General features: G+C 41.5%; 1 protein-coding gene across 3 annotated transcripts; it reads right to left on the bottom strand.

Moving 5' to 3' along the window:
• Positions 1 to 283: 283 nt before the first annotated feature.
• srpk1b (SRSF protein kinase 1b) lies at positions 284 to 27,888 on the bottom strand. 3 transcript variants are annotated; one of them, XM_080460984.1, is made up of 16 exons: positions 27,833 to 27,888; positions 27,161 to 27,215; positions 13,068 to 13,195; positions 11,738 to 11,846; positions 8,065 to 8,152; positions 7,894 to 7,981; positions 6,274 to 6,380; positions 5,905 to 6,070; positions 5,275 to 5,300; positions 4,954 to 5,179; positions 4,385 to 4,801; positions 3,715 to 3,809; positions 3,051 to 3,158; positions 2,481 to 2,550; positions 2,106 to 2,198; positions 284 to 1,781 (listed from the first exon to the last, which is right to left on the bottom strand). In XM_080460984.1, exons 1-16 carry the CDS (start codon positions 27,843 to 27,845, stop codon positions 1,597 to 1,599), a joined length of 1,974 nt encoding a protein of 657 aa, XP_080317110.1. In that variant the 5' UTR covers positions 27,846 to 27,888; the 3' UTR covers positions 284 to 1,596. The 3 variants fall into 3 exon arrangements, with proteins under 3 accessions (XP_080317110.1, XP_080317109.1, XP_080317111.1); XM_080460983.1 differs by lacking the exons at positions 27,161 to 27,215; positions 27,833 to 27,888 and adding an exon at positions 23,147 to 23,412; XM_080460985.1 differs by lacking the exons at positions 27,161 to 27,215; positions 27,833 to 27,888 and adding an exon at positions 17,997 to 18,416.

The raw sequence follows: 27,888 nt of genomic DNA, 5'->3' as shown, positions 1-27,888 counted from the left end.
AAGTGAAAGTGGTGAAACCTCCGTCACAAATCACATCCTGATTAATACAAGTGCCATTTCTAGTTTTTGGAGCTGTAATGGGAACTATTTTCTCCCAGAAAAAGTGCATTGAGAAGCCTTCTCTCCTTAAACTGTAACCTGGAAATGTTTATTTTTCCCCAAACTATAATACTTTTGCACAAATGTTATTCCTCGGTGCAATTTTAATAACTGTAGAAGTTGTGAAAACCTGACCTGAGGTGTTTCAACAACTTCGCTAAAGCAGAGGCCAGGCACAGATTTTGAAAAAGAAAAGTTTATTTTTATTGCCTAAAGAGGGAACACATGGACAGAAGTGATTTTGTAGAAAAACAACCAGCATGGCTTCTGGAGGACTCAAAGCATTTTTACAATATTACTACAGTCTTCACACCCAACACCTCCACCTGAACCACACTCTGACGCACTTGGACCAAATAATTACCTTTCATTTGTCTGTTACTCAAATGACTGCAATTCTAACCAAATCATGTGAAAAAGGACAATTTGCTGAAATGCCACATTGGTGGATAGGAAACTGCACAAATCTCATACTGCAGAGGGAGTGATTAAAAACACTGTTTGATGCGCAGTGCTGCAGAATGTTTATAGCTCCATGCATTTTGGTGTGTCCACCCCCCCCAAATCGGAAAGGGTGAAGCCTTTTATAGATAAAAAGCGACATTTGGAAAATGAAAGTGCTCTGCAAAGATGTAGACAAACTTGTGCAAGTTCTCCCCCCAAAAATCACATCATATTGTACCAAAAGATAGAAACTAAACTATTAACACAAAGGAAAAAAAAAAAAAACGGGGTTTGGCTCCAAGATTTTTGGTGAATCTCTTCTTTTGCTTCAGTAGCTAGAATAGACAAAAAAAAAAAACCTTTCCAACCTGCATACAAATATCATTTTTAAAAATGCATTTTTTAAGGAGGGGGTGATCTAACATGCCAGTGCTTGGACTGTTACAAGCCACTCTTCATTCCATTTAGCAATATGCACTTATTAACTCTGAGCCAAAGGCCAGGAAGCTGGAACAGCAAACATAACAAATGGAACCGTGTGCAGCTTTAATGGGGGTCTTTAGGTTTTCCTATGGCATTCCTCCATTTCAATTTGTAGAAAAGTTTTCTTTTTTCCCCTTTGGAATCTAACAGTTTTTCAACTAGCACTGAAATACAGAGAGTCGTGTGCAGTAAGAGGAAGAGCTCGGGTCAACCCCCCCCCACCCAAAAAAAACCCCCAACAAAAACCCAGGGGAGCAACATTTTTTAAGTTCTATGCAGTCAGTAGAAAAAAAAGCATCAATACAGGAAGAGAACCTCCAGCTCCTTCTACAGCCAGTGTAATCTGTAACAGGACAAAGAGTCTGCAGCGGCTTTTCCTCGTTATGGTTTGGATGCTTTCCGGTGTGTGTGTGTGTGGGTCAGTCTGAGAGCCACGTCATGAGGATGCAGGCACGATGCGGTCGGAGGCTGTTGCAGACATGATTGGATACTTTTTTTTAAATGACAAAACCTTAATATCTAATCAATCCTTTCGCAATGGGGAGGGGAGCCGTGTGCAATGCGTGGCCTCTAGGAGGTGAGCCATGGATGGGACAGGCAGTGGGCTGCAGTGGCTCTCCTTTCAGGCACCAGGTCCAGCATGGGCAACAGGAAGCTGCTGAAAGTGTGCGCCTCCTCTTTGGACCACTCGTACTTTTCCACCAGGACGTCGAACAGACCCCACGGCTTCAGCTTGGTGATGTGACGCAGGTCACCTGAGAAGAAAAAAACACATTTAGCATATCTCATCACAGAGCTGTGGTGCACGGGATTTATGTGACGTAAGGGCCAATGTTATGCTACCAGTTTAGTTTTTTCTCCGTTGATTTAAATCCACTGCACCATGTCTGAACTTGAAATAGCGGCACCAAATTTAATGTGCAAGTCTTGTCCTCAAACTGAGCAGATGGCTGCGCCCTTGAGCCGTTAGGTGTTCGGCCCAAAATAGAAACTTTTGCACCAGATACCTGGATATGTTTTAAGGAGAAAAGGCAGTCGAGCTGCAGCAGACAGCTGGTGGCAGTTGCTTGTGTGTTTACCTTTCTTGGTGAAAAATTCCTTGGAGTATTTGCCTGCCAAGACCAGCTTCCGAGGGACTTTGCCGAGCAGCTCGATGATTAATGCTATGTGATCTACGGGCAGGCAGAGAAACGCAAACACAGATGAAGCACCAGTACAAACTTCAGTGTGGGAACAACTCAGGAAATTAACTTTTTTTTTTTTTTTTTTTAAAAGAACTAAAGTGATTCATTCATTGAGAGCAAGAATCAGACAGCATCACTGTCAGAGGGATGGGAACCAGCAAGCTTCTGATATAAGGCGAGCTCCCCGACATCGAGGCCACAATCCAAAGGGAATCAAATAAATCTGAAATTTAGTTTGTTCAGCAACTTGGGAACGTTAGTGACACTGACCTTCATCCCTGGAGTAGTCTTCTCCAGAATGGGGTTCAAACAAGTAATCTCCGGTTGCAAGTTCGAAGGCCTAAGGAGACAAGCACATAGTTTGACTTCAACAAGAAGAAAGGAAGTGTAACGTCACAGGTTACAGCTAAATGCCAATCAAATACAGGTGGATGTCAAAAATATAAATATCACTGAAGCAATAACTGCTTTGTCAGATGCTCAGGTCATAGAAACTAAAACGTAAAGAGAGTTGTTAACTTATTATGGCCTCTTAGTCTAGAAAAAAAAAAGATTAGATAACACATTGCAAGTTTTCGTGACTTTCTATAACACTACTATTATAAATGCAGGTGTTCAGGAGTGATGCATGTAAAATTCTATATGGCTTCACTAATAAAACAACTTAAGATTATAAGATTGTTTCCATTGGATTCAAACGTTTTAAATTGTGCAATTCATGACATTATTATATAAAAAGTTTCTACAGCTTCTCGTATATAAACTGCACAAATAACTCTTGCAGTCCAGTGCTGTTTCAGGTGCCTCCAGTTTGTGATAGGTGAGCTGTGTGTGTTTTACCATGCAGGCTGTGCTCCAGATGTCTGCTGGTGTGCTGTAGCCTGATCCAATGATCACCTCCAGGGAACGATACTGCCGCGTCTGAATGTCGTCTGTAAAATGTTTGTTCTGAAAACACAGAGGAGAAACTGTGATTGCAGGGAAGCATTAAAAAAAAAAAAAAAAATCATTTAGCAATCACAAAGTTCAACAAGACAGATTTTCCAAACTCAAGGTATGACGATATATTCCTGCCAAAATGACATGAAATCCACGCACATGCATTTTTTTTTTTTTTACTCTCTCTGCTCGTGAGCGACATCATGTCCTGCGAGGAGAAAATCGTCTCTAAGCATGCACAGAATGTGAAGGAGGACACTGCTGTCCGATCATCACAGTCCTCCACTTTTATGACTGGCTGTTGCCTGCATGAAACCTATAGAAATAATGGCTGTGGAAACATTTGACCGTGTCTAATTAAGAGAAAAGTCTTTTTCTCTTTGCAGGACACAATATTTTGCACAGACAGACATTTTGCATGAGAAAGTCCTTGGAAAAACAAAATTAGTGCGCGGCTGATTGAGTAGTTCCTTGTCTTAGGTTTGTAGCCGTGGATCTCATTTGGCAGCGATTTGCAGTCATATTTAATTTCCCCTGAAACAATTGAAAAAAGGTGAGAACTCACCACCCAGCAGGCATTGCCGAGGTCAGCAATCTTAACTTGCACCTTGTCGGCGTTGAGCGGCTCCAGCGGGTTTACTAACAAATTGCCTGATTGGTCTGTTAAAGAGAGGAAAGAGAGACATGCACGGATATTAAGTAAAAACACCTCTTTTTTTTTTTTTCAATCTTGAGTGCAACAGAAACAGGGATGTCTTGAAGTCCAAGATTACAGGGGAACAAACTCGCACATCCAACTGGATAGTTTGAAGTGAAATGATTGTGTACTGATGTTGCTGTTGAGCAGAACTTAAAACATTATGTATCAGTTAAACTACCATGACCTTTGCGTGATGAATGGTTCGTATGTGAAACAGAAAATAACTTGTATTCCAGAAGTAAACAGTTCGATAATGTGGCCAGATAAATGCTGTCCATCTACTTGTCTCTCTTGTTTTTTGTTGGGGGGGGACATTCTGAATGAAACAACAGAAGACAAACCGAATGCATTTTGAGGAATTCAAGATAAATAATCTCCAAACCACTGCGCCGAAAAAAATAATGCTTGGGAAATGATCCGAGTCTGTTATGAGTCTTTTCATATCCAGCAAAACTATTTCATTAGTATGAATTTCATCTAATAAACTCATTCATTAGAAGGAAAACAAAAAAAGAGGAGGGTTTCCTCAACTAACCGCTCTGGCTGTCCTCTCCATTGTCCCCTGGTGTGATGTCCCTCTGAGTGTCCACGTCGCCCTCCTCCTTCTCCTGTTGGACTCCGTCCTGCAGCTCCACAGTGACACAGTCCGGGCTGAGGGAGCTCAGCGGCTGCTGCGAGCTGACGTCGGCCTCCTCGCGTGAGCCGTTGCAGGTCTGCGGCTCCTCTTGGTTGCGTAACGTGTCGGTGGGCTCTGTGCTGCTCTCCGGCTGGTTTGCATTCTGTTGGTCCTCTTGCTCCTCTGTGGTCTGCTTGGTCACCTGCTCCTCGGGACTGGTCTCGCTCTCTGGTGTAGAGATGCGGCCGTTGCAGTTGACTTCCATGTTGTTCTCGGTGGCGTCCTCTCTCTTCACACTGACTTCTGTCAGCTGGGGCTGCTCATCGGGAGTCAGGTCTAAAGCGAGAAGAGACCAGATTCTTTCACCTAATTATTTACTATCAGGCATTTGTCTTCCTTTAAACTTGAGCTTCTACTGCATGTGTTCATCTGAGCTGTCAAAGATCCCATGTTTACTGAGATGTAACCAGGACGGCAGTGTGACTCACCTGTGGTAGAAGGACTAACAATATCTTGCAAAGTGGCAGACGTGGGGAGGGTGGCTGAGGAACTTGTATCCTCTGTTGTCTCCGTTGTCTCCTCCTCGTCCTCCTCTTCTCCACCATCGGGCATTGCTCCTTCCTCCATCTCCTGGATCCTCTTCTCCAGCAGCTCAGCCTGCTTCTTCTGTTTCTTTTTCATCTTCTTCTTCTTGTTTTTGGACATTTTGCCCACCTAAGAATATGAACAGGAGAGGAGATTCTATCATTAGTATTTTATGTTTCCTAATGCTGGATTTGATAAGCTTCTGTTAAAAACACACAACTTACTGGTTTGGGCGCCGGAGCTGTGCTCACTGTGGAAAAGAGGAAACGCGGGATGATTATATTGTTGACATATGGCACAGCCACTGCCTCTCTATAATTAGTATTCTGATTGGGTGGCAGAGTTGATTCACACGGCGCTGTACTAATCGAGTGTCTCTGCAGCGGCACTCGCTCAGTGGAAGTGACACGCTCCTCTAAGCACGCTGGTGATAACCGTAACCCATCCAGTGGTGAGTCATAGAATCAGAAAGCGAAGCTCTGTTCTTTTAATAGAAACATCCGCATGGTTTAAATTTAAAGCCCTCAAGTTTCTCAAAACTGCCATTATACCACAGAGCAGGGATTGAGTCTACTCCAAATTCTTGTGACCTAAAAATACTGTATAGTGGGGAAAAAAAAACTCTTAATAAACTTAAATCCATTACCTGCTTCAGTGGTGACAGCTGTCTAGTGCCGTTTATTGATGATGACTCAGAGCTAAAGTGAACCACTGAATAAATAAATGTCAGTCGATCAATGTAATGCATCAGAGACTTTGCTGATGAATCTAAACCTTGTGGTTGTCAGCAACTCTTCTGTCAAACCACAGAACTTGTTTACATGGGAGCAGAGGAAGAGAGAAAGGGTTGTGACCTGCAGAACCCGAGGGAGGCGCCGCGCCCATCTTCTGCCACTGTGTGGCTTCCGCAGCCATCTTCTTTATGTACGGCTCGTTGACAGTGAGCAGAATGTTTTCTGGTTTGATGTCTGTGTGGATGATCTTACACTTGGTATGGAGGTAGTCTAAACCCTGCAGGACCTGGAGGGGCAAACAGAGAGATGCTCAGAGTTTTAAAAGCAGACATTCCCGCTGTGAGTAAAATGCCTCGCCGAGGTGCGGCAAGCCTGCGCCAGAATGTGACACTTCTAACGGCGTGCCTCGGGAGGACAGAGCTGAGAAAAGCTGTTGTGTCGTGTCCAAGTGACTAACATGAAAAATACACATCTGCTGTAGTGCCGTACCTGTCGGATGATGCTTTTTACACACGGTTGGGGCAGGCCTTGATAATTTGACTTTATGATCCATTTCAGCAGGTGGTAGCCCAGTACCTCAAATACCATACACACATCTGAGGAGGTGCAAAGGTTAAGGGAGTTGCAACTTTCTCATATTACATCACGGACACTTCCAGTAAAAGCAGCACAGAAAACTGAACTAAATATGAACAAGAAAAATGCACAATGCTGCATTTGATTCCAGTAAAGGTCATTTCTGTGACATGAACGGTAGTTTGATAGACAAATAAACACTTTTGTAAATTTGAATGTTTGGAGGTTTGAGCAGACTGCCTGAACACAAAGCTGCAGAGTGAATGGCGAGGGAAAGAAAAGGGATGAAACGAGTGTCAGCGCGTCCCGAAGTGTGACACAAAGCACACGGCACGCCGAAAGTCGGACGAACATCTGCGAGCCACAAACAGTCGAGCTCAAACGCGGGAGGTGTAATGACACGGCTGCATTATCAGGCGTGTCACTCAAACTGCTTGCTGTCACTGCTGTCTGCAGACGAACTCTTCACTTAACCTGAAGTCTGGATGAAAGCTGCTTTTCTTTAGACGTGGCCTTCAAGCATAATAAAGGGCCCTGCATACTTCCTTTTGGAAGCCATAAGAAGAAGAAGTAAATTCGGCAGTGACTTCGGCCAGCTGCCGAAAAAAGTGCTTTTTCGGCAGGACAGTTCATACTCCAAGGAGAAGCTGTCGAACTTGCAGGCCACGCCCCCTCACGGCAGGCACACATCTGTGAAGCGGCGTTTTAACTTTTCAACTGCACAGTTTATTTCTCGTCTCCAGTGCTTTCAGAAACACATTTCGCCAAACTGTTTCAGTAATAAAAGAGATTTTGTACGAGCCGCGATGTTGGCCCGGTTTTAACTACCGGAGCTGACAGCTTTGAGTGATGCGTTCAGGTGCATCACGTAAGTCCATCCTCCGACGTGTGAAAGAGCTGCGGCGCTCGTACAGTAGCGAGGTTACAAGCTAAACATGATTAAAATATGACTGATAGTCATTAGCGAGCTGGAATACGCATGCACAGCACACGGCAGTGTTGAAGTTTCGGCAGTGCGGCACCGACACAGTTCAGCCAGGACGGTTGGCACAGCCCAAACAAATTTCTATAGGAAACTATGTCATTTTGTTCGGCAGGACCCCGGACTGCCAAACTTTCTTCTTGTTCTTATGGAGTATGAATCGGCCTTAAGACTGATGAGCTGTATGAAAGTCTCACTGTTTCGCTCAGCATTCAGTACCAACCTGTTGTGGTTATGAAGCTCAGAGTGTAATCATTTCGCTCAAGCAACGAAACTAAGGCAGCGACGGTGGGGAAGAGAAAATGAAGGCATGCAAAGCAGTTAAGATGCAGTTATGTCACTGATGCCTTTCTTCAGGGAATCAGGAGCATCAGTGAAGCATACACAAAGCAACCTATCAGCACAGTCGCCATACTGCTGAGATTACACCATTTTAAGGTCCCTAATTTGTGATTTTATAAGTAACATATCTGGTCTATGGACTATCATGGATGTGCCTTTGCCAAACACGAAGCTTCATTTGAAGTATTTCTTTACTGAGCAGAGGATACGAGTCCCGTTCATGCCGGAGATTTTGAAGTCGTCGAGCAACTGCACCACCCTCTCTCTGCTGGGGTCTCTGGGGTCTGTGTTCCTCACCTGGAAAACACACAACAGGCGGAAGATGTGAGGAGCGGAGCAGACAGACGAGCAGCCCAAGAGACAACTGGCATGCGCCTTACAGATTTGAGCAGCTTTATCTCATCCAGAGCCGTCTCGGTGTAATGTTCGGCACTTTTTACAACCTTCATGGCCACGAAGCGCTTCTCCCTGGAAATGAGAAAACCGACATCTTAATTGACGCTATATGCATGTCCGAACAACATACATGTGAAAATGAATAGACTTTTGCTACAGAACATATTTGACGGTGATCATATTACTAATGAAGGAGCCGCAAAAAACGTTTGACTCGACTAATACAGTCACCTGAAATCTGGCTCACAAAGTGTCACTACAAAAAGTATAAAGGAACTCATCTTGATGTCATATAACTGGAACACAGCAGTTGTCCAAATGATGATCTTTGTGTGGATGGAACATGAGCATGATGTCTGTAGGAGTGGAACTAAATATTCACAAATAAAATAATGCATTATATTTTCGGGTACTTGACTTTTTATTCAATTGTGTAGGTTTTCTTCATACTTTTGTAGTACATAGCTGCTTTTAAAACATTAACGAATATTAATATTTGAACACATCCACAATTTCAGATAATATTCAAACCTTTTGACTACTTCTGTATTTAATAAATTCTCTGTGAAATTTGACAGATATTTCCAACCAGCTGAATTGAATATAAATTCCTGGTTTTGTCAAGGCGATTAAATAATTGAAGTAGACCTTTTCTGTATTTTCACAGCGAGTTCACATCAGCTACCGGGCAGGGACAGACTGCAGAGGGTAATTTTAACAGTACGAGTTTATTGCAGTGTCATATCTCTCTGGCACGGATAATAAATCATAATCAATTGCAGAGCTCAGATCAGTGTGCGGCGATTTTTCAGTCACGACTCAGGAAAGCCTCATAAACCACAGCTGCTGCTTGTGAACCATAGCTCATGTCACAAGGCAGCTATCATCTGTCACTTTTTAACTTAAAATAAACTTTCCATGCATGTTGTGTTCCCTTAGTTTTTGGTTTGAGATGTTCTGTTCACACAGAGATCACTTTGTGTACATGTAACAAATATTTAATGAAAAAGGAAGCATGGCGTAAAGGCTTTACCCTTTAATTCAAGATTAGTGAAATGAATGCTAAATTATTATGATTATTATTAAGCGAAGCAGAGAGTCAAATTTTTTGATTGGCAGGTCAATACATCTCAGAGTAAATAAGTATGATGACATTAATATAAGCTTGACAGGGTTTGTCGGTCTCCAAAAATGCAAAAAAAGAAAAACATGGAAAGATTTGGAGAAGGCCCGCGTCCAGCAGTGGACTATCTAAAGGCCGTTAATGATGATGAGTGTTTGACTGAAGATGGACAAACCACTCACACAGTAGAGGTAGAAACAGGTCAAGCACTTCTGCAAAATGTCACATACACCTACATACAACAAGTGAAACTAATCCTCTGAAGAAAATACTGCTGGGTGTGCTCCCACGTTTTTCTCCATTTTGAGACATGAAAATATACTTTATGAATTAAAATACTTTGTGCTTGTAGGATGTTTTCTTTAAGTTGTTTCTCTTCGCAGGTTTTGCGTTTAATATCCAGAGGTTGGTAGGATGCCTTTTTTGCAGCATGATTTTCAGATGAATTTCTGATTAATGCAAACAAGTGGACTGTTTAACTAAAAAATGGTTCTTTTAACCCACAAAATATGCTTTAGTGCAAAAAGTGGGCCAGTTACGACAAATGGAGACTATATATATATATATATATATATATATATATATATATATATATATATATATATATATATAAGAATTTACCAGGTATTTAAATGAAAAGCCCCCAACTACCATGAGGATAGTTATGCTTTTTTGTACCTCTTTATACCAAACAGCTTCCAAGAATAAAACATCATATAATGTTAAAATAAGAAATTACTACATATTGTGAGAGACAGCAAGTGTTGCATGACACTTTAGCGCAGTGGTGGGCAACTCATTTTCCTAAAGGGAATAATAATTAGGACTACTATTGAGGGTAGAGACTTATGTTGACTTGAGTTTTGCTCAGGAAGAAATATGTCTTTTTAAACACAATGTTTATAAGCTACTATTTCTCTGCGTAACTTTTTCTCAGTCTTTCCCAGTTGTCGTCTGGAAATTATGATTCTTTATTTTTTTTTGTGTGTGTTTAGAAAATAAAAACTGTATTTTATAATCCACCATCTTTCTTTTCCACTGTGAAACGCCAAATTTGAGAAGTATCAACTGCTAAGCTCAAATACACAAGGTCCTAGACACAAGCAATATTGTAATAATATAAAGGCCAATAAGGTGAAAGAAATGTGACCATTCAGATGTATTAAAGACAAAGACATTTAATTGAGGATTTTCCTGAGGGCCGGTCAAGCAGTGCTAAAGGGCCACATGTGGTCCTCGGGCCTTAAGATGCCCAGGTCTGCTTTAGAGGGTGGTGGATGGGTTAAAGCTCCATGGGAGGAGCATGTCTCCCTCCCACACTTTAAAACCTCTGCAGTTCAAATCAAATAAGGGTGTAGTCTCTAAAATGTAAAAAGGCCTATTGTCTACAAAGTCCCACAGTACCGGATATGTTAAGGAAAAATGGGAGAAAAAGGGTAATCTATTAATATCTGAAGAGGATTCCAGTATAAATGCACCAACTCTCATGTGTGGCGAGAGTTTGGGTGGAAGTGTATTGTCTGCTTCTTCATTACAACAAAACAAAAGGCCCATTTTTCTGGAGGGGAAGCTTCGTGCTGGAGACAGTGTGGGAGTCGGGAATCCAATTACTGGCATATCTTTAGGGAGTGTCCAGTGATCAAATCCTTGTGGACGGAGCTTCACAAAGTATTGAGAGGGATTTTTAACACTAATGTATCTATGCAGTTTTCCAAATTTTTTTAAGGAGATTTATTTACATGTCAGACAAGCTGATGAACATTTATTTGGTATTTTGATAACCGCTGGTAAAAAGGCAGTGACAAGGCATTGGTTGCTTCCTTTTCCCCCCACAATACAGGAGGGACTAAAGAAAGGATTTCCTTCTCCTTTCACCTTCACAAAAAACTATTAAACTACTACTACTAAACTTTGGACCAAGTCGGTTAGATATGTTAGTCCCCTACAGACAGAAGTACTTAATGAATGATCCTGTAATGCAGTTTTTATATTTCATTGTTAGATATTATACGAAGCCTAACAATTAGTCTTGTATTACTAATATTTTATCTTTTGTATCTGATCATCTTTCCCGATATGTTTGATTTTTTGTATTTTGTTTATTTAGTAAAAAATCATAATATTAACATTCAATTGTGAGGGGCAGAAGTAAATGTATGTATGAACAGTATGCTGTCTGAAAGTATTCACTGTATTGTATTATAATGCTCTCACAAAATGAAAATTAAAAATGTAAAAACAAAAAAAAAACTCTGCTCTATAAATGGCAGTGAAATCTACTCTTCCCGATCTTTACGTTGGATCATTGTCTAATTAAACAAACAATACACATTGCATCTGCTGTTTCTCATTCTGACATGCCGCTGTTTTCTACCCTTCCATGTTCGGAAGCATTCCAGTGTTAATAAAGCACCCCTGTCTGCATCATAATGGCAGCTGTGTGATGATGAGATCCACTCATGACCGCCGCAAATCAGTTCATGCAAATTCGAGTGTCTCAGTTTCATGTATCGCAGTTCATGAGCAAAGCTTACTGGATGTCCCAGGCCAGCCACACAGTGGAGAAGTGCCCCCAGCCCAGTTTTCGGATCACATGGTACCTTCCGTTGAACAAATCGCCAATCTTCACATGGTGATATCCACCTGACCAAAGACAAAGAATCCACTGTCAATTGACTAAGAATCATGAACAAACATTGAGCCATACGGGACAATTGTGACAAGTACAGCATCCATTTCAAGAAATAGGAAAACATCTGTTCTTGTAAAATATATTTTGAGGATTTGTTTTATTAAATTTTTTTACTTCATTACCTAAGTAAAAGTAAAATAAGTAAAATGAATAAGATGTCATTAGTAAATAGGGATATCTATCAAATTCGGTACTTGGCATTTGTTAAAATTGACATATTGAGAAATAAATGTTAAATTGATAAACTATTATATTATCAATATGACATTTTATTAAACATTTATTTTACATTAAAACAAATTAACATTTATTGCTATATAAACCCAAAAGTACCCCGAATTGGTACCGTTGAGTACCAGTATCGATTCCCAGCTACAAATGTGAAAGGTGCCCATCCCTACTCGTGATGCCCATCAAGGGTGCACATGCAAAGTGCTCTTTCTCGGTCAGATCGATGAAATCTTTATTATTTAATCACACAATGTGATTGATAACACTTTTCATTCATATTTTAAGTTCTGTCACTTTGAATTTGCAGAGCATGATTACTCAATGCAAGGAAACAGTTTATCAGTTTAGTGTTTCGTACTGCACATATTTGCTATATATTGAGCAACTCGATGTCTATTCTTTGCTGCTCACCCCTTCATTCCTATCCTGTAATAATCAGCTTGCATCCTTCTCATGAGCATAACTACACTCGCAATGCAGTAGGAGTGGGTGCTGTGAAGCAAAGCTCTGAGACACAACAGTATCAGCTTTTTCCACACAACTCAACCCACAATACACCAAATATTATGACCACTGCCAGGTGGCGAGAATAACACTGAATATCTCTTTCTCATGGCATCTGTTAGCGGGCGGGATATTAGGCAGCAAGTGAACATTTTGTCCTAAGAGTACATGTTTGGGGTAGGAAGGATGTAAAAGTTCAATGATTTGAGCAAGTGTGACCCCTTGTCACCACCAGGGGTTCAGAGGTCGAGTGCTCTGCCTCTGGTAGGTGGTCATAATGTACTGGCTGGTCGGCATGTAATGTTAGGACTTGCCGCTTTCTGTGAGGTGACTTTGCTCTTGATCATTCAGAACCTGCCAGGTTCAGAAACCCACTCAACTGCATGATAGTTCCTCATCTGACGTCTAGAAAAAGAGCCAGAGGGCAGAAGATCTACCTCGGCAGTAGTCGTTGGGATCCTCCTGCTCGTCGTCGTCTGAGCCCAGGATCTCCTCATCCTGATCTGGGAGGGGTGAGTCTGCCTGACCCGGCTGAGGTCCACCTCCACGACCATGAGGCTCTGGTCTGAGAGAGCAAAAAAGAAAAAACAGACATCGGGAATGTTAAAATGAAGGAGAGAAGAAGACAGGAACATAAATGACACAGTGAATAAAAGTTCAGAGGGAAGAAACGCTGACAGTAGCTAACTGGACGAGCGATGTCAGATTGACTCACAGAGTGTGATATCCAACTTTCATAGATCAGTTTTATCCAAAGACACGTAGCTATAAGAAAAAGTATTTCAACAAAGATATATTTCAGTAATCAGGATATGGAGATGTACATCTTAAATATATATCATATCTGTGATCACAGAGACGATGAGTTAGCATTTAAATCAGCACAATAAAAATATACAATGAATGAGGCAAAAAGTTCAACCAAACTAAGAAAAGAAAGTAACTCTGTTCCCTATGTGTCATATCCAAACTGACATGAGCGCTCAGAGTCACGGCAGGACAATGTGACGGCCTGTCCTTCACGATCAGTCACTGATGCAGGATGATGCACAGAAGATGTCAAAATTAAACGCTAGAACAAACAAACTGCTGAATATGTCCAGGACAAATGAGTTTAAATGAAATGTTTTTGCTTGCAGGGATAGTAAACTGCAAAACATAGAAGATAATTATTTAATATGAGTGAAAATAGGCTTTGTGTCCATTTTAAAGAGAAAAGTGACGCAGTTTCCTCGTCCAGTTTGCACATGACCTCGGTTCTGTTCACGCTCACACCAGCAGTTCAAACATTGGACAAAAAGATGTAAACAAGTCTCCTGCTGGGTAGTCACTGTGAAGTTTATCTGTGGTGTAATTTCTGACACACAGTGCAGAGCTGAATGCAGCACAATGTGTGCTGGATTATTGTGGCCAGAAAAACTGCATGAATTCCCCTCATCTGCAGATCAATCACAATAAAATGTGAGGCTGCGACACCTTTAAAGTTCATTGGGTCCCGTGTTTGGTCTGTTAACAACTCTTCAGTCTATGTTGCATTCACACTTGGTTGGTGTGTGACAAAAGCAGAAATCCAAGAGTTCGTTTTACATGACAAGTGTGAATGTAGCTTTAGTTGCAGTTTAAGAATAAAAGTATGATGTGCAACATTAGAGAATCTGTATACATATTTACAGACTGTTGCCGGAGCCAATAGGAGATGAGCTCTGCCCTAACAAGTCCAGCAAGAAAACAAGAATGTCTGAATTATTAGTCACTCCCGAAGTAATCAGCAGTTGAGAAGCACAGATGAAAAGATGCTGCTGTGTGTTTTTTTTAAATTCCACATTGATTTTTCTCTTCTGATTGTACAAAAACTACACAAAAAATCCTGCTGAGCTTTCTTCAATGTGATAACTTGCACAGAGCTTGGAGTCCTCCTGGCAAGAAAAATGGACTTTCATCTGGCACATACATCTCTTCTTAGCACATTACCCAAGTGTCTCGTGAATGACTGAGGTGGTATTAATGGAAGAAACTTGTGAAATCCACCATGAGTGTTTTGTCATTTTGCCACACAATAAATGCTGATCACAAGGGGGAGGTGGTAAGACAAGTATTTTTCTCTGAAACCGAGCGACTGCAGCCAAAGCATCACCACAAAACCAGACATTATTAAACCAAGATGCTCCTTCGACCAGCGGCTAATATCATTAAACATTGATCATATTGTTGAATAACAAATGTCGATTCCAAGATGCTTAAATGAGCTGGTTGTGTTGTGCGAATCTGTACATGGTGGATAAAATATTAAAACAAATCCCCCGGTTTCTTGTATGAGAAAGACCTTGAGAGAGTAAGAGACATCATATACAGAGGATTTCATAATGAAGGTGCCACATTTAAATCAACACTAACACAGTCAGTTGGCTAGTAAAGCAAAATATAACACCATGAAGGATTCATAAACATCATTGCAATGCTTCATCATTTTGGTCCACGTTAATGGGGCCAGCACAGCTAATGGCATGTTTTAGATAAACACAGTAGAAGGTGATTTGTTATAGTGACCGTCCTCTTAGCGCTGTCCAGGGTGCTGAAAGATGTGACTGGCCTGTCCCACAGGACGACCAAGTGAAAAAACGTCACCAAATAATAACGCCGGACCAAAGACATCCACTAAACTTTAAATAAATACCACAATGACGCAGCGACAAGCATAACTTTCAACAGTTTCATCAACATTCAGGCAGCAGCTGTCTGGGACAGATGAGTCATCACAAAGCCCCTCCACTCACTAAGGAATCATTAAATCTAAACACACTTGACGACAATAAAAATTCTCAAATAAAAATGCTCCTGGCTTTTCATATTTTTCTTTAGTGTGAGTATTATCTCTGTACTCAGCTCCCTCCCCGTCTAGAACTATGGCTGTCAGGTTAACTGGTGACTGTCCATCACAGTCCACCACACCTCTGGATGATGAACAAACAGCCTTTTACCAAGTGATGGATGGATGGATGGATGGATGGATGGATGGATGGATGGATGGATGGATGGATGGATGGATGGATGGATGGATGGATGGATGGATGGATGGATGGATGGATGGATGGATGGATGGATGGATGGATGGATGGATGGATGGATGGATGGATGGATGGATGGATGGATGGATGGATGGATGGATGGATAAAAAAATTCACCTCAATTTAACCACAACTTAGTATGTGGCAGCATTTATCTTGACAATAAGTATTTACAGGGTTACAAAGACATATAACTGAAAGTATACAGTATCTTGTTTTGGTACTATTATGAAAACAAGGTATATGTTCTGTTGACAAGTACCTGATTTGCCATTTTTTTCTATAGAACAGATCCAACTACGTCATTAGATTGTTGTTATCACTGAGCAAAGTATTCCTCGGCAAACAAGCCAAAGAAATCTCTAATGTCATAATGGGATGACCGCAGAGGGCTGAGCCGATCATGGAGATTCAAAACAAGCAAAAAGTCCTGCTCCTTGCAGGCACCACAATATGATGTTTTCAGGGTTTTATCTAGCTTTAAGTCAAGTCAGATGATACATGTAAACGCCAAAAATATCTTATATTCATATTAACTTATGTGAATTTGCCAAATCAGACTAATTCTGATACTTGACAGTCCTGTGTGCTTCTGTCTGCGTTTTAGCTTACATTACTGAGTCAAAGAGAAAACAGTGGCTGGTGCTCAGAGGGATTTGAAGCTAATTAAAGTAAGTCACATATCTCTTAAGCTTTGAGAGGGTCGGAGCAGCTGCGTTTACCCTGTGCTCTCCTTAGAAAAATTCAAACTGGGAAATGTCACAGCCTGTACAAACGTAATCTCGCAGTGAAAGTAAACACAGAAGAAAGTGTGACTGCACGGGCTGAGGGTTTGTTACTTTTATGGGCATCCAATTTGTTTTCAAGTCTTCAGGATTAACAAAACCTAATCAGTTCATTGGCTTACGTCTAAGCGGCACGACCACTCAAGACGCATCTCTGCAAAAGCATGTCCACAAACCTGTGTCACGTTTTGCTTTCTGATGACCCGAACTGTTTGTTGCGCCGGTGTTGTAGCTTTATGTCAAATTTTGAGATGAAGTTGCAAAGATTAATTAATAATCCAATTTCCTTGACGTCGCGATGCTACATGGATCCAGACACCCATTGAAAATGGGAGAATAATGAAGAAAGATAAGTTGCACATTCTATTTGCATATCGCCCACGTATATACCAATGTCAACAGATCTGCACTAATCCAAACATCTAAACGAGCACTATTGGCCTGCTGATGCATCAGTCTGGCTCATGTGTGGGAGGCATTCCTGCAGAAAAAGAAGCCAAGACAAAAAGACTGATCACTATTCATTCTGCTTCTGCAGCACAGAGTCACCCATCTGCTGTGAGATTTCCTCCTGAAAAGGTGTCACTGAAGTGGGCATAAACACTTTCATTTTCTCCATTTGGTCAGCCTGCTTCCAAACAGTGGACACAAAAGCAGTTTTTATCAATTTCATGTTTGAAAATGCAAGTTTTCTTAAGTTTGTAGCAAGTAAAATATTTCCCCCTAATTTCTCAAGGGTTTAGTTTATTGTATTACCTGATCTGCTGCTATCAAAGTTATCAGCCGCTCATATGACATGACAACGGCTGCAAAAGCAGCGTGACACTTCTTAGAAAAGTGAGGCAAAACGTAAAAAGAAAAAAGAAAAAGTGGTAACACCAATTATCAAAGTTGTGCTTACAATATTCATCTTTGTGTGTGCAGTTTCATGAAGAGCTGCTTCCCCCCCCCACCCACCCCCCACCTGCATGCTTTGTGTCTGCTCAACAACTTGTGAACGGTACATTGTGTGTAGAAAGTAAACAAACTGATTTGTTACGTGTACACAAGAAGATGGTGCATGTTGGTGTGAAAACGCAATCAGAACAAGTTTGTTTGTTCATAAAAAGACACAAATGGACAGTCAATTTCAGGACAAGGTCCTGTACTAAAAATAGAAGCCCACATTAGAATGACGGGGGGGGGGGGGGGGGGGGGGGGGGGGGGTTAAAGAAAGGTAGAGGTTAGAGGACAATGATTTCAAGAATAAAGAAAGAACTAAAGAGCAAAGCAGGGAAGGAAAGACTGCAAACAACACTTCTCATCTAAATACATCAGACACATATTTTATTATTGTGCATGCAAGTTTTTTCCCCTGGCTGCAACAGTGTGAGAGAGACAGTTTAAAGCGCTCCGATCACACAAAAAACAAGATACTTCAAGGTCTCCTGTGAGACGGAGGACACCTGGACCTTTTCTCAAGATATCCAGCAACTATCTGTGGCTGTGAGCACACACGTACACATCCAACCCTTACCTGCAGGATGCACGGATGCCCATGGGACGTGATGTCAAAAAGGAAAGACTGGGCAAGATAGAGTGCAGATATATAACAAAGAAAAAAAAAAGGAGCTTCTCACGCCATCTCCCAGGAGGATTTTTGAAATCAAAAACGGATGAGATTCTGCAGAATGAGCGGGATGGAGAGGGACAAAAAGTGGAACGGAGATGAAGAAAGCAGTTTTACAGAAAATCGGCTATAATTGAAGGATGGAGCTGCTGAACAAAATGACAAGATCAGAAGGAAGAGAGGATGAACACAGAAGAGGAGGAATGCGGAGGATCTGCTGCAGATTGAGTCCCGGAGCGCATGGCACCGCTGCACACTCGCTGACTTTTCTCTCCCACATCCACTGCCTCTCTCGCTCTCCCTCCCTCTCACTTGCTCTCTCTGCCTGTGTGACCGAGAACTCTCCTTGGCTGTCGTCAGCCTCTGGCCCGGCCCCCTCGCTGACAGCTGAGAGATGATTGGGTGTTACAGACCAGCACTGCATTGCAGGTGAGGGACGACATCAGCTCCCCCCTCTGCTTCCCCCCCTCCTCATCTTACCAAAACAACACCATTCTTCGTTCCCGTCTCTCTGTGTCCATCATCATCATCACACATCATCGTCACTATCAAATCATCTGCCAGCAATTCTGGAAATGTTCACTCATGTTTTCTTGCCCCGGAACAGCATTGATATCACATCTCCAGCCTCACTGAGGTTTGCCCTTTCAACAAAATCAGGTTATATATATATATATATATATATATATATTTGAACAATCCCGTAATAAGAAAGAGATTAAATCAATCATTAATTCTCAACATTTCTTGAAACTATCTTGTCACATATGCTTTTCTCTCCTGGCTAAAAACAATTTGACAGGGTGAAACATCACCAAAAATAACAACTGAATTGTGTTGTTCAATCGGCACACAGACATTGAGAAATGAAGCTGCACATTGAAGTAGACAGGCCCACAACACAAAAGGCCCAAATCCTTGACCACCTCCTTAAAGGAATTACTATCACATCTCAAGACTTCATGCACAAAGTGACAGATTAAATATTTTAACAGGGCCTCAACAAAGACAACGACCTGAGCTCATCTTTTCAAATACTTTCCCCCCATCTGTCATTGTGTAATCAGTTTACGTTTCACACAGAGCCCAGTGCAGCTTTGATAAATGATGAGCCACGCTTTGCACGAGTTTAACTTGTCCTCATGTGGAGTCAATATCATGTGGATAAAGTGCCCGTCAGGGACAGAATCAGCCTTCATACACACTCTGAATCTGGCATACGCCACAGATATAGGATGTCTAACAGGTTCAAGAAACCACAGTGCCACAAGCGACAAGATTTATTTCCCTCATAGGATCCCGATGATCAATCTGATACACAGGGGGAAAAAACCCAGTTAATTATCATCAAACTAATAAGATGGGGCTGGCAGTAACAGCGCTGCAGCATATCAGTACGACAGAACCAGTATGAAATTAGTTCAAACATACGTTAATATTCCTTTTTGCATTTGCCAGCAAGATGCGAGAAAATAGAAATGAGCAAGTATGTAAAATAACTCAAATTAAGACAGCTGAACCTGGTGTGAAGGCTCCAGAAGAATAAGTAATAGAGTAATGATACAATAGTTGCTTCAAGGTCCGCAGGATCCTTCCTCCAGTCAGTCAACCAAGAAGTGAATATCAGCAAAACGGAGCGGGTGCTGCTCTGCATATTCATCACAGTTTCTGAATACTTAAAGATGAGCGAGTATGTATATGGAGTTTTTTCAAGGGCAAAGCTTGGAAAATCTTGTGACAAGAGCACATTTCTAATACACAAACTTTTAGTCCCCGGTGGATCAAAAGTTACGGCCACCATCAGGACCAGTGTTCCCAGTTCTGACAGGCACAAGACAAAACCTGCTTAGTTCAAAAAAACCCAAGGCAAAAGCTCGGGTTTACGATTTTTTTTTTTAAAGAAAAATTTGAGTTTCAATTCTCGATTTTCTTTTCTCAATGCACCTAAAAATGACTGCAGACATCAGATATATTGTCGAAAGTGCATATAAATAATCCCAAAATAAAAAGTAAATGAGGCTCCGTCATTTAACAAATTAAAGCAAAAGCAATAGAAAATACGGAAACACATAAGGGATGGTAGAACGGAACGCGAAAAATGGCCCAAAAATGTGGGGATAAAAAACCTCGATTTTTTTGCCCAGCACTACCCAAAGCCCTGTTAGGATCCCATAGTAAAACTGTATAATGATCACAAACAGAATGAATAATGTGGTATATGCATACAAAGCATCACAACTGCACTAAAAACTGCCTCTACACAAAGAGTGCAATCAGGCAACCAAATAGCCATAAACATAGTGTTCCCCCATTCAATACCACCACCCAAAAGTGATCCAATAACTATATGAAATGTGTGTCTGCATATTATATTTCATTGTCCTACAGCCAGAAAGGTCTGGTGAGACTTTGAAAGCCAATAATCTCACCTTGCTCCTCAAACAAATATTTTATTAATACAATAACAAATAATGCTGAAGTTAAATACAAACAAAAAAACAACAAAGAAACAACGGTTACTCCTGGAATTTAAAATGCTGCTTGAATCTTTATAACTAGTAAAACTACCCCAAAAAATGAGAATAGTTCAAGTTGCCATAGCAACCTCCCACAAACCCCAAGTCTATATACAAATACAACATGTAATGTCTTTTCATCCTATTTCTTTTTACTCTTTTCTTTCGAGTAGCCATCAGTAATAATAATTCTCTCCCATTTCTAAATAACTAATGATAGTATTGAGAGGACATAGTTTGGTAAAATGTGCAAGCTTTAGCCATATAATTGCAGCTATTCTGTTAGGCCGTCCTGTCTGGCAAAACTGCCATCCTTAATCAGCCACAACCAGTTTGATTCACCATCTCTGTTCATGTGTCAACATCCCCTTGAACAAGACACTGAACCCCAAGTTTCTCCTGATGGTGTACCCACTGTGTGTGCGTGCGTGCGTGTGCAACCACTCCATGAAATACCACAAACCCACTGCTAATGTGAACGCAAGTCCGATCTGTTGTTATTCTGACAAGTCAAAATGTTTTCACAAGGGCTGGGACGCGACAGAAAGAAAATACTGCATTTTATTGTGCTTTACTTTTACACACCAACACAAAGTTTCTCAGTGCACCGGTGCGAGTTCCTTTCAGATCCTGCCATACCAATCTTACTGATGCAAGAGAAGTACCATACAACTTAACCAGTGTGTGAACTGTGGCTAACAACAGTAGCCAGATAATGGATGGAATCCATGAAACTGATGATTCTGTGGATGAAAAGCTTAAGTTAAAAAAAAAAATCATTCATTCGTATTCCAAAATCATTAGTATTATTAGTAGTCTGTTTGCTGCTGTGATCTCAATCATATGGCAGACAGCATATATCAAGTCACAGTAACAATTTATGGTTACTTTTTTTTTTTTTAAACAAAAAAATGTTATATTAAAAAAATCACATCATAACAAAACCCAGACTCGGCAAAAAATGAGAAACCCACACCCCAAATGTTTCAGTACTTGACAGCTTTGACAAAAGACCAAGATTCATCCTATACTTTTCTCATAAACTAAAAAAAGTCATAGGTCGTCACAAAAAGTTGAAAATGGAACAGAAGTCTGTCGGGAGACGGGTGTTTCAAAGGGAGGAAATCCAATACAGAACCACAACCGCTTCACATCACTGTCATTCCTGAGCAATAATCTGACATGATAGAGAGTGTCAGCATCTCCTGCTCTCTCCCGGTTGCTGTTCTTCCACCCGTCTGGCCCCATCAAGTCTCCGGAGCAAAAATAAACAAGGGCACAGAGGAAGAAAGAAAGAGCTTTTCTGGATGGAGTTTAGCCAGAAAGTTTGCGCCACCCCCTCCCCTCCTCCCCTGCCTTCAAAGAAAATCAATGCAAATTGCAAGAACAGCAGAATGGAGCAGCAGTGGCAATAGGTAACTGTACTGAGGGGCTGAGGACACAAAACACACCAAGTGTAAACAAGTGTCGGGCAGCATTTCTTTCACTTCTAGTGTGGTGCAGGAGACAATGTATTCTGACCACCTTCATTTACATTCACCTTTGCCTTTAATGTGCAGTGCTACGTGAGTGGACTCCAGAAAACGATCTGTAAACAGACACAGCTTGACGCTTTCATCACCACAGTTTAATGTAAAGGAACGCTTCACATTGGACCGCATGCCTTGAAAAGAGAAAGGCAAAAGAAGGGAGGGAGCAGAGAGGAAGAGAGCACACTGCAGGTGTGGGTATGAAACAGCAACTATTACACCACTGCAGGTTTTTTTAAGTTCAGAAAACATTCAGTACATGAACCACAGATAAACACCCTTCATGTCCATAGCTTGATGGGACCCACCACCCTATTACAGTGAAGCAAATACCAACGGTTATTTCAGTACTTCCCGAGCAGATTAGAAAAAGGAGCAACGTATAACCTTCAGTGTTAGGACAGAGAGCAAGCGGGAGAATCAGAGGGACACAGAGCTGTAGTGGTCTGCAGATGATAAAAGACTTGATGGGTTATGTAATGAACTGCAGCTACGGCTGGAAGAGAAAGCAAAATACAACTGAGAGCAAGGAACCTGGTAAATACTACTACTACTACTACTGCCCTTCATTTGCCCCAGTGCGAGAGCAATATTCAAAATGTATCTGAGCCACAAAAACGTATAAAAACAAGTAGTTTCATGTCTGAAATGGCAAAAAAAAAAAAAAGAATCTTTTAAAATTCAAAAAATTAACTGTGATAAGATCTTTGAAAAGTAGGAAGCACAATAATCAAACATGTTCTCAGTTGCTTGTGCTCGTGCAGCGTAGAATGAACGAGCAGGTAGTACTCAGCAGGAAAACAGTTCACATTTGCTCCTTAATAAAAAATTGATCTGCCCATCAATAAGTCAGTGAAGCTATGTGTAAACTGGCATGCTGTGCACAAACATAAACACCTAAACACAACAACCCTGGCCTAAATTGTCAAGACTCCACAAGCACGGCAGGCTGAAGCCAAGTTAGATTTTAACACCTTCAGTTGCGACACAGAAGAACTGCAGCACTACTCACGAGCACGTTAGGCCACTGGCAAGCTTCACCACAGCTGTATTGATGGAGAAGATCCAGTCCAGGAGCCACATGACCGAGACAACACTAACTTTCAGTTCTCTGACAGGCTGAAACAAGTGAAGGCATTCGAATATTTTGGAGAAAAAAAATAAAAATAAATTAAACAAAACCACTTGGACCTGAGAACAGGTCTGCACTCCTCTCGCCGGAGTCCTCAGCTGTACTGTGGCTGGGCTGTGTCCTGTCAGCACAGCAGCCACAAAAGAACGACTGACACGAGAGAATGTGGGAGGGAACAAGCACGATGGCTATAGGGGGGAAAAGAGCGCAACAACGAGAGAGAGAGAGAGAGAGAGAGAGAGAGAGAGAGAGAGAGAGAGAGAGAGAGAGAGAGAGAGAGAGAGAGAGAGAGAGAGAGAGAGAGAGAGAGAGAGAGAGAGAGAGAGAGAGAGAGAGAGAGAGAGAGAGAGAGAGAGAGAGAGAGAGAGAGAGAGAGAGAGAGAGAGAGAGAGAGAGAGAGAGAGAGAGAGAGAGAGAGAGAGAGAGAGAGAGAGAGAGAGAAATGGATGGTAGGATACTTGCCACTAGCTTGACGTTATTGGTATAAAAAACTTTTTTTTTTAAGTAATTTCCAAGTGGAAACTGCACTGCTTTCAAGTTTTTATAGTGGCCAACAAACAAGACTATTTATTAAGCAGGAGGAGTGAAACTTATAGTTAATATACCAGAATCCACAGGGGAAAAATGAACACTTGTAGGACCCAGTTTTAGTTGAGGCACATCTCAAGGACGCTGTCAATCGTTTTCTGAAGGAAATTCATCATCACACTCCAGCATTTACATTTTGCGAAACATCCATGGTTTGTTGACGTCTTAGTGTCCCGGAAACTCCCAAAGTTTCCCGAGGCATTGTGTGCCCAAGATCCCGTTTGCAGACGATCTGGCGAGTTCTCGAGTCGCACTGGAAAAACGATCAACGATCAGTTTCACCACATTTAAGACTATTCTTGTGGCTTGAATACTCTCTCTCTCTCGAGAAAGTCTGGCTTTTTTTTTCTTCCCCGGCTGTGTCGATCAAATGTTGATATTTTTCACTTGAGCTGCCACAATGCCATTTTTGATATCCCAGAAACACAGTTTGATGGCGACAAATTCCAGTTTGTTTGTAATCATATGGACTTTGGTGTGATTGATTGAGGCAACTCCGAGTTGGAAATTTGTGGAAACGAGTGGTAATGGTCTCGTTTTTGTATATTGGTTTATTCTATGTGCAGAAATTATACCTTTTAAAGGAAGTAGATATTTAAGATTTTTTCTGGTGGGGTAACTTAAATTCTTCCCCACAATCTGCGATTTTAACAATTTCCAGTAGTCACAGCTTCTCACAATACACGAGACGGATGTAAACAATCATGTCTGCAGACTCTACGAACACACGCGCCGACTCACAGCCGGGGCGGTTGCCTCATCACGTCGACTGATTGTGTAATACGCAATCGCGGAACAATAACACGTCCGAATCATGCACATGAACGGAGCCTCAGCCTTGTGGCACTTATGTGTTTGAAAAGAAAGGAGAATATGCGGTGACGGCTCGGAGAGAAACAGCATTACCCTCCAGGACATCCTGAAGAGTAATGTTGCAACGGGAGCTTGAAGTAAGTATCTGTGAGCATCTATTGGCATCTTACTTTAGCATCTACTGTTGTGGTCTTTCATTTTCCAACAAAACACACTTTATTTAAAAGAAACAAAGAAACTTGCACACGGCGCGACGCTACGCCCACCGATTAAGCCACGACCACACATTTTACTAACGATTCTCAAACTATTCTGGGAGGCAGCAGCAGCGATGGCAGCACATTACTGGTGAATATTGAAGTTAATCCAGTTCGCGTTGTAAAGTTCATGCCTTTACGAACAAATATCAGTGTTTACACAAACAGAGTACATACACTATATGTCCTTAGTTGTCCATATATTGGCTCGGAAACATGTGACAAATTATGCTTTTATGGACTTAATATAATCTCTTGTGTGGTGTTATTGCAATTTGTACAGTCTGAAAATAAATGCTGTACAAGTACTCATGGGACAACTGAAGAGATTAGGTTAGAGGCAACCAATTCAGTTGATCTGACTTCTATAAAAAATAGAATAAAAATCCAGTCAGCTGTGAAACAATTTTAGATCCCTGCTGTAAAGGCCATCCATCCAGCTTTAAATTGGAATACGGTACATGGTGGCTGTGGTGTGGCTGTTTTTTTTTTAAATTGTGAAACAAATGAAGACAAAGAACAGTAACAATCTTAAGACAGAGAATAAGAGCAAATAATCCCTGTGGCATGCCTCTTAGCTTAACTACCAAGATATTCAATATTTTTGCATTCCCCACCATCATGAGCAAATGACCACATCAACACAAAATATCATTGCCAGAGTTTGACAGTAACAGCAGTGAAAAAGTGTTGAAATATAAACAGAATTCATACGGCACTCAGCAGGTGTATTCACTAAAGCTATATTAGCAAGTTTACATTAGAGATTGACTGTGAACAATATTGAAATCTTTTGTCACGACCAAACTGAGCCGCTCTTCGAGTTTGACAGGCAACCACGAAGGCCTGTGAAATGAAAAATGATCAACAGATACTGAAGACAGTCATGAGTCATGAGAGGAAATGCAGCCGTTCAGTGCCATGCTTTGATTGGTGTGTTATTGTTACTACTGGTAAAGCAAAGACATCAACTTCTAAGGGCCTGTCCAAACAAGAACGGCATTTCATGTAAATGCATCGTTTTTGGCCGATGTTTCAAACGGGGCCGCGTTTAACGTAAATTCTAAAATGCCAGCTTGGCTTTGAGGTGTGGATGGGCAAGAAACACATCTGTGGAAAAATATGATGTCATCGCTCCCCTCTCCCCCCCACTGCAGTCCACGATGTCACCTAATAACAACAACAATCACAGACTACAAGCTCCAGGTCGAGCTGCAGAAGCTACTGACGCTAGGAGCAGGAGGAGCAGGAGCATAGACCTATATAAGTCAGAGTTATAAACAAATCTATGAGCAGCAGTCAACTTCTATATTTCTATGTTCTTGGTGTCATCTTCTGCGTTTTTTGGTGTATTTGGTGAGTAACAGCGCCCCTAAAGGGCTGGTGTATGTAGTGCATGCCCTTAGGCATGTGTTGAGTTCATAGTGGTGTGTGGAAGGAATTTTTTATTTTGTTGTTGTTGTTGGGGGGGGGGGGTAATTTTTGCTCATGTGGACAGAGTGTGACTGTCACATTTCTAAAAAACTAATTAAGGTTGAATGTATTTAAAGTCACCAGTAGTTTGGAGGTATTCTCATTTTTATTTTAAATGTAGTAATTGAATAAAAAGGGACAGGCCTCCTTCTTAACTCTAAATGCTACAGTCGCCTAGCAAAGCATAACTTTTCGACGGACAGATAATTTTTCAGTATTTTCACCTTCTTTAAAATAATAAATTGTGCATGTGACGTGATGCAAACTACAAAGAAAAACATTTGCACTAAGAACAGATCTTCTGTAGGTGTAGTCTGGTTCAGATCCATTTGTCTCTCTATGCAAACCCACACAGACAACGTCACGTTAAGATCAGGACTCTTGTGGACACAAGATGACTTCTATGAAGGGTAGCTCCTAATTAACCAGGGGTTGTATGTTTGAGATTCCTGCCGGCAATGCAAGGATGGATAAGAAGCATTGTATGACACCTTTAGAATGTGTCACTGACGACTGCGGTGACAAAGTCTGCAACATGAACACAAATAACCACAAAAGCAAGCACTTAGACCAGTTGTTATTGTTTGTGTGTTAGTAATGTAGAAATGGTAAAACAATCAAATATGTTGTGAATTTATTACTTAAATGATCATATGATTCCTTTTGATTCGGTAAAATATCTCAAATTTCAGATGAGCTGTGTTATTGCAGGCACTTGCGACGTTAAAACCAGCAGGTGATCGTCCCCCCCCCCCCCACTTACTTTTTTCCAGGTTTCCTGGGCCTTGTCCTCTTTTTCCTCGCCTGCATCGCCAGAACTAGAAAGAGGGGAGAGAGATGAGCGAACAGCAGAACCACAGCTGCACACCTCCATCATGTCTCTGTTTGGGCTCCAGTGGGGGAAAGAGGGGGACCCGGTGTGGCTCGGACGGCAGGTGTCAGAAAGTTGTACTCACAGCTTACAAAAGCATCAACAATAGAAACGAGCCGGGCTCGCGGGGAAAGTCAAAGCCTCCAGCAGTGCGAGCAGACCGGCCTTGGGGATGTGATACCCAGAAATGTGGCGCTATGAGGTTAGCTGCTAACGGGCAAGAAACCTGCTTTCGACCACGAACGCCTGGCGTATATTCATTATCAGCGGGGACAAAGAGAAAACGTAAAACACTGGGGACGTCACCGCTGTTAAAGCCTCCGGGTTTTGCGCACATACTTTATAAACAATCTGATGCTATCTGTTGGCTAGCGCTAGCATGCTGGTAACACACATACACCGCAGAGCGCATGGTCCACTTTTACTTTTTACCACTTCCGACGGGGTTCTCTAAACCGCAGACTGTTGTTGTCATCATAACAACAAACTGGTCTGACGGAAAGGTGTGTGTGTTGCATGTGATCGGTGTAAAAAGAGACATTTAGGTTGAGGTAGCGTCATTACCTTTTCTCTCCATGCTGGTGGGTTACCAGTCTGAGCTCACGCTGCGTTCAGGGACT

Source organism: Lipophrys pholis (genome assembly GCF_963383615.2).
Source record: "Lipophrys pholis genome assembly, chromosome: 4".
Lineage (NCBI taxonomy): Eukaryota > Metazoa > Chordata > Actinopteri > Blenniiformes > Blenniidae > Lipophrys > Lipophrys pholis.
Note: the sequence above shows the minus strand (reverse complement) of the source record. Positions and strands in the feature narration are given on the sequence as shown.